Source organism: Ipomoea triloba, chromosome 15 (genome assembly GCF_003576645.1).
Source record: "Ipomoea triloba cultivar NCNSP0323 chromosome 15, ASM357664v1".
Taxonomy (NCBI): domain Eukaryota; kingdom Viridiplantae; phylum Streptophyta; class Magnoliopsida; order Solanales; family Convolvulaceae; genus Ipomoea; species Ipomoea triloba.
The window spans coordinates 19759689-19767239 of record NC_044930.1 but is presented as its reverse complement, the minus strand read 5'-3'; the positions used below and the strand labels follow the sequence as shown (position 1 = coordinate 19767239).

The 7551-nt window shown below is 36.7% G+C and overlaps 1 protein-coding gene and 1 pseudogene across 1 annotated transcript; both read left to right on the top strand.

Moving 5' to 3' along the window:
- Window positions 1-257: 257 nt before the first annotated feature.
- Window positions 258-1831, top strand: LOC116005831. Its single transcript, XM_031246069.1, has 6 exons — window positions 258-557; window positions 660-773; window positions 1051-1130; window positions 1487-1538; window positions 1622-1681; window positions 1790-1831. Exons 1-6 carry the CDS (start codon window positions 258-260, stop codon window positions 1829-1831), a joined length of 648 nt encoding a protein of 215 aa, XP_031101929.1.
- Window positions 1633-7465, top strand: LOC116007396 (annotated as a pseudogene).
- Window positions 7466-7551: the final 86 nt, after the last annotated feature.

The window sequence follows — 7551 nt, the reverse complement described above, 5'->3', positions numbered from 1 at the left end:
TGTTTCTAGGTCAGACTATAAGAAATGTTTGTCCATTCCATTAATCTTTCTTGTAAACGTTTTCGCTTATGATTCAATTAATTAGTCTTGACAGATTATTATCAAATATATATATAGAGAATTTAGAACGTGGTCCACCTTGGACCTGGTCCCTGGTATAACTACTCGGATAAAGGGTTGGGGCAGTCGTCTGGCTTGTTTGGTATTTCATCATTTCATGCATAGTCGTCGTAGTGTTAAATCTTTTCTTTGATCAGATGGGCGTGGACGCAAAACAAGAAGCATCTTCTAACGATGAAAATCGACCTGTGAATGTGTCTCCCAACACAGTAACCAGTAGTGGTTTCAATGGACGGAATTCCGTGGATGATCGTGGTCGTTGTGACCCGCTAGATATTGCGAAGACTACTCCTAAATTGAACTCCGAAGATTCACAGCCCAATTGCTCAATGAAGCCCGTGCCTACTGAAATTGTCTCTAAGAAGCCATGTGAAGTGGAAATGCATGGATGTGGAAAGGCTAATGTGCCAAATTCCTCTGCAGAAGATAATAGCAATGTAACTTTTTGGCTTTTCACTATCAAATCTAAATTCAATCATCCTATTAATTATTTCCTTTTCTGGGTTCATTTAAGGGAACATTTTGTATTCATCATGCAGCAGAGGTTGATGTCTTTACAAGAGTACCTTCAGAAGTCTGCTGAAGATGCTGATGGTAAAGAAGGAAACCAAAGGATGAGCATGAAGAGAAAGCGCCCATTGGACAATGAGAAAGTACTTAATACTTTTTTCCTGACATAAAACTGCATATACAATTTCTTTATGATTTGAAACTCTAATGCTACTTGCTGTCCAAATCAGGGTCTCATCTCAACCTGTTTCATATCACACTAAACTTCAATTTCATCTTAAACTTATTCTCTTTTTGATTGATATTTTCAAGACATGCTTTTGGAGATGTGTGTTTATCTAGGGACTAGGCTGGGGTGATATTTATATGCTGCACTTCACTTCCTTAATCTGCAAAGGTCTGATTGGTAGTGTATGCCAGGTTCTGGAGAATAGAGAGATAGCATATGATGGGAGTCTTGTTGGTTCCAAGGTCAAAGTTTGGTGCCCATTGAATAGTGTGTAAGTTCTTTACATACATCTATAATTTAAGTCATCAGCTATTAGAGATCCTCCTTGCAAGAGGAGTGAATACTTTCATGGGGTGTGAGAACGAGGGATTATAGAGCTATGGTTGGGTGTTGATTATAGGGCCATGACTGACTGTTGATTGGTGAGGTGGGTTGATGTTATGCCGGGAAATCCTACCTTGCCGTATTGCTGCTATTATTGTATTATTAAGGACTGCCGGAGGTAGCATTGGCCAACAACTTGTTGGCTGTATGCTTCCTTGTTGTAAAATTATGTCAAAAAGCACTAGACTGTAGCTAGGATGAAATATTTCTAGTAATATACTAACTTTTCTTTTCCTATTACAGATTTTATGAAGGTGTAATAGAATCCTTCGATGATGTTAAAAAGAAGCACAAGGTTTGTTCATTTTTGCCTTGTAATGGTTTGTTTATGCCATGTGGCACTTTCAGAAAATGAACTGTTCATTTACTTCCAATCAGGTTTTATACACTAGAGGAGATGAAGAAGAACTGAATCTTAAGAAGGAACAATGGGAAATTGTAAGCAATAATTTAATAGGAGAATCGGTGTGTTCTCTGTCAACTTTTGGATTTCTTGTCATCATCCTTTCTGCTTTTAAGTGTTCTTTGATTATCCTCGTTTTATAGGACTTCGACAAATCTTCTAACACTTTTTGCATTGCCACTTAAGGTTTTTCTTTTCTTTTAATTTTAGTCATTTTGACTAAATATTGGCTTAGTTTTAATTTTATATAATAGATTATATAGTTGAAAATAGAACTTAGAACTAAGAAACAAGATTAAAGGTACTCCTTGTCTTGAGAATTGAAATCTAAAGAACATTAAGGAGATACATATTAAAAATTAGGTTAAAGTCAGTGTTCTTTGATTCTCAAGTAGCAAAAAGTAAACAAGATGGGACTGAAGGAGTAACTTTTATGTATTATTTGCAAAATCATATATATATAGATATATAGATATCAGCTGTTCATTGTTTTTGTTATGATGAACACTATGCTTTTCTAAGTAATTTTAGTGATAATATAGATAGGCTTCAACATTGAATGTGTGTATCAATTTTGCAGATTAGTGTTGCGGAAAACACTGAGATGGCTTTTGAGTGTACTATTAGAGCCATAGATGCAGCACGAGCCAACAAACAACAAGTGGTTGAAACAGAGCATTTAATGAAAGCCCTTCTGGAGCAGAAGGATGGGTTAGCTCAGAGAATATTCACTAAGGCTGGGCTGGATAACACATCAGTTTTGCAAGCCACAGATACATTTATATCTCAACAGCCTAAGGTATGAGCTATAAATTTCAATTGAACCTTTTTGTTTAGATTATCTGTTGTAAAAAGAAATGTTCCCTAAATGTCTGAAGTAAGTAATTGCATTTTTGCTTGCAGGTGACTGGTGGTACTAGTGGTCCCATTATTGGGCCCCATCTCTACTCTCTCTTAGAAAATGCAGAAAAACATAAGAAAGAAATGGGTGATTCCTATGTTTCTGTGAAGCACTTGTTGTTAGCTTTATACTCAGACACAAGATTTGGCCAGCAACTATTTAGAACTCTGCAACTTAGTGAGAAATCTTTAAAGGAAGCTATTGAAGTTGTGCGTGGAAATCAGAGAGTAACTGACCAAAGTATGTGCATAATAGCATGCTCTTGTTTTTGAACAGTACTTTCCTTTTAGAATTTCATCCTTGAATATATCATAAATTTGAATTTAAAATTTTCCTCATGTGCTAGAAGTAATAGATGTTAATTCTGTACAGATCCAGGGGGAAAGTTCCAGGTACTTGAGAAATATGGGATTGACATGACTGAACTGGCCAGGCACGGAAAACTTGATCCAGTGATTGGTCGGGATGATGAAATACAGTGTTGCATTCAAATTTTGAGTCAGAGGACAAAAAACAATCCTGTTATTATTGGTGAGCCCGGTGTTGGAAAAACTGCAATTGCTAGAGGGTATGATCTATAGTTTCCCGTGTTTCTTATCTGTGTATGCTTATTTTTTATTTGTTTGGCATATGCTTAGTTGAATATGCAACTTTTTAAATCTAAAATTACAATGGGTAGCACATACCTTGTTCTTTTTTAAAGTTAAGTATACTTTTTTTTTACTGATACAGGCACTGCTTTAACTATTAGCATTAAGTAGGATTGTGTATAAAAGTTACTACATATTGTCAGATCTGTCAGATAATCACATATAGATGCATGGGGGATTATACAAACTGGAGAGGTTATGGTCACGTGTTTTTCTTTGAGGGAGATCTTCCGCCTTCTTCATGATGTATACTAATAAAACCTTATGAAATGTTCTCTTCTTTATGTGTTTCTTAATTAGAGAAGAGTTGGTTGTAGTAAAGCACATAAAGCAATGCAAGGCTGCGGAATAAAGAATAAAATATCATCTTTCTTGCCACTTAAGAAGAGCTGAAAATTTTACGGCTTCTTCACAACAAGATGTTTAGTCCAGCTTTTAATGAGGCATTCACCTATGTAATATGTGTACTGAGATTTTGTTCCTTTGGCCCTAGGTTGGCACAGCGGATTATCCATGGAGATGTTCCTGAACCTCTCGTGAATCGGAAGGTTATAACTACTATTCCAAAATTTAGATTTTGTTTGAGATGTATTTTGACATGCAATATATTTTGAATGTGAACCTTAATATGCCAATTTTATTTTAGTTTTGAGGGTAATGTTCTTTTCATGTAAGCATTTGACAGTCTTTTTCTTATTGTTCAGTTGATATCATTGGATATAAGTTCACTGCTTGCTGGCTCCAAGTTCCATGGAGAATTTGAGGAAAGATTAAAAGCTGTATTAAACAATGTAATTGCTTCAAATGGGCAGATTATAATATTTATTGATGAGATCCACACTGTTCTTTGTGCAGGTCAAGTTTATTCCATTTCTTCTTCATCTTTTTCCTTTTATGTACTAGTTTTGTTTTCCTTTTATTTATTAGTCAGTGCTCACTTCCTGTCAGTTCACGCAACCTTTTGTTAAATTGGCCTCTGCCTAAGCAAAAGTAGTGTGTTTATTTTCATATTGCTGTTTAAAGTAAAAGCTCAAATTAGGCATTTCTGGTATGATTTATGAATAGGTGCTACTGGTGGGGCAATGAATGCTGGAAATTTACTGAAATCAATGCTTGGTTGTGGTGAACTTAGATGTATTGGAGCAACTACACTGAATGAATATAGGAAGTGCATTGAGAAAGACCCTGCTTTAGAACGTAGGTTTCAAAAAGTATACTGTGGCCAACCATCTGTGCAAGATACAATTTCCATTCTTCGTGGGTTGCGAGAACAGTACGAGTTGCATCATGGGGTCAAAATATCTGACAGTGCCCTTGTATCAGCAGCAGTTTTTGCAGAAAGATATGTTACCAAGAATTTTTTACCAGAAAAAGGTATGCGACGGCTGCAAAAGTTTCAGTGAAATTGTCACTTTGAATATCTATCATTTGCTGACTGATAAGTCCAGATTTTCTCATTTCATCCTATTATTGTATCTCAAGGGTATTAAGTTATTCATTTTATAATTTATTTTCCATCCTGTTTAGTGAGTTGTGCTTTTGAAAACTATTTAAACTCTTCTTTCGTTTCTTTGTCCAGCCATTGACCTTGTTGATGAAGCTGCTGCAAAACTGAAAATGGAGATTAATTCAAAACCTAGTGAGTTAGATGAGTTAGATAGGAGAGTATTGAAGCTAGAGATGGGGAAACTTTCTCTTGAAAATAACGCTGATGAAGCATCTAAAGAAATGCTTGGCAAGCTGGAAAGTGACCTATCATCACTTAAACAAAAACAAAAAGAGCTAACCAGTCATTGGGAGCATGAAAGAAACCTCATGACTCGTAGACAGTCAATCAAGGCGGAGGTGATTCATATACTTTATATATCGTCTACTTTGTTCTAGCTGAATCTTTGGTCTTGAACCTTGTCAATGTGCAGATTAACAGGGTCAATCGTGAGATGGAAGCAGCAGAGCGTGAGCATGATCTTAATCGTGCTGCTCAACTTAAGTATGGAACATTGGCATCTCTTCAGCTCCAGCTTGAAGAAGCCACCAGGAAAAAGTCTGGAAGCTCTCTACTGCAAGATGAAGTAACAGATACTGACATTGTTAAAATTGTTAGCAAACGGACTGGCATTCCATTGTCAAATCTTCAACAGACAGAAAGAGAAAAGCTTGTTCTGTTAGAGGTCGAGCTTCAGAGAAGAGTTGTTGGGCAGGAAATGGCAGTGCAAAATGTAGCAGATGCAATCAGGCGTTCTAGAGCTGGACTGTCCGACCCAAATAAGCCCATTGCGAGTTTCATGTTCATTGGCCCCACAGGCGTTGGTAAAACTGAGCTCGCAAAATGCTCTCGTGCGGATTGATATGAACGAGCATATGGAAAAGCTTTCGGTTTCACATTTAGTTGGTGCACTGCCAGAAGTGGTCCAAAGGAGGCCTTATTCAGTGGTGCTATTTGATGAAATTGACAAGGCACATCATGATGTCTTCAACATTCTGTTACAACTGTTGAATGATGGAAGAATAATAGATTCCCATGGGAGGACTGTTAGCTTCACAAACACTGTTGTGATAATAACAGCAAACATTGGTTCACAACCCATTCTTGACACTCTTCAAAGCTCGCAAGGTAGTAAAGAGGCAGTTTATGAATTCATGAAAAAACAGGTTGTTGACTTAGCAAGACAGAGTTTTCGGCCTGAGTTCATGAATCGAATTGACGAGTACGTTGTTTTCCAACCTCTGGACGTGAACCAAGTTAGCCGAATTGTTTAAATTCAGGTACGTAGCAGCCTTCCCTTCAAAGTGTACTACATTTATTGGCATGCCTTTGTTTCTCAAATTGCTCCCACTTGCTCTTATCCTAGAGCCTTGGTGGAGAGGTAAAACGGGATGTGCCTTAGTGATCCCAAGTTGATGTTTGTACACTAAGGCCCACAACAAGATAATTTCATATCTAACCTTGTTAGGAATCAAACCCTCACCTTAGGGTTACCAACAAAGTCGAGTTATCAACTCTATTTATGGTCCATTTGGAACTTGAGAAATGACTCAATTTCTAGAAAACATTTTCATTTCCTAGTGTTTGGCTAAAAGTAAGAAAATAATCTTTTTTTGTTTGGTGGAAAGTGGGGTAGGTCAAAATATGTAATGTCCCAATCCAATCTATATTCAAGGCTAAACTAAAGAAATTGAAGAAAAGAAATTAAACTTAAATGTTTTTTAATCTTTTAGGCTATGGGCATTGGGCAGGGCCGAGTTATTGTTTGACTTAAGCCGACCAAACTCATATTTTAACTGAGCTAGCTCAATTCAGTATGAATAATAATTAGACAGATAGTAAGACAGAAAAAAACTGAGCATGAGTTAGCAATTTGGAAAATGTGTTTTGAATAAAAATTTTGAAAGACATTTTTTTGTCAAAATTGGTCATTTTTCTTTAGACGAGAATGAGTGTTTTCCATTGATTTCATTTTTCGTTGATAGCCAAACACTGAAAAATAACTTCCATTTTTCCTGTTTCCAAATGAATGCTTATATTGGTTAATCTGTTGAGATATGCCTCGGGACTTTTTTCAATATTCTTGATACCATGAGACAATACGCATGTTTTTCTACCTTGATTATCTTTGGCTCTATCAGTCCTCAATCCTAGTGTACTCGATCAGGGTGTATAATTTTGTGTGAATGCAGATGAACAGGCTAATAGATCGACTGAGACAACAGAAAATCAACCTTCATTGCACGGATAAAGCTGTGAGGTTTCTGGCCATTATGGGGTTTGACCCTAGATTTGGCGCCTGGCCCGTGAAGCGGGTGATTCAACAAATGGTTGAGAATGAAGTTGCATTGCGAGTGTTGAAGGGAGAGTTTGAGGAGGATGACACGATTGTGGTGAATCTCCATATAAACCCACCAAATGCGAAGCATTCCCCCTCGGCAAGCATGTTGATCATCAACAAATTTGAGAATGTTTATGCAGTGGAAGCAGCCGTGGTGGGCACCGATGATTGCAGAAGAATAGCAAGAGCAGGGAAAAGAAAAAGACAGAAAGTGAGGAAAAGGATGCAGAGAGCAGATGAAGAAAACAAAGAGAAATTGTAAGAGTTAATTTCTTGAAACAAAAATGTTATTTCTTCCTGTGAAATTTACTTTACTTTTGATGTGACATTATCTTGAACTAAAGAAAACAAATTGTGCCTAAGAGCATCACCAAACTGTTTGTTTACATAGTCATGTTTTTTCAGTCAAATAGAAAAAGAGGGAAATAAAATGGCATTAAAGGGCTCGTGCACTCGATGGCACTATTAGTGCACCAATGTACAACAACAGTTTTTTTTTTTTTTTTTTTTTTTTTTTTTGGGGTTTC

Coding starts and splice junctions, on each gene's coding strand:
- LOC116005831 (XM_031246069.1), top strand. CDS start 258: ATGGGCGTGGACGCAAAACAAGAAGCATCTTCTAACGATGAAAATCGA. Junction 1,131..1,486: donor TGGTGCCCATTGAATAGTGT/GTAAGTTCTTTA, acceptor TTCCTATTACAG/ATTTTATGAAGGTGTAATAG. Junction 1,682..1,789: donor AGAAGGAACAATGGGAAATT/GTAAGCAATAAT, acceptor CTCGTTTTATAG/GACTTCGACAAATCTTCTAA.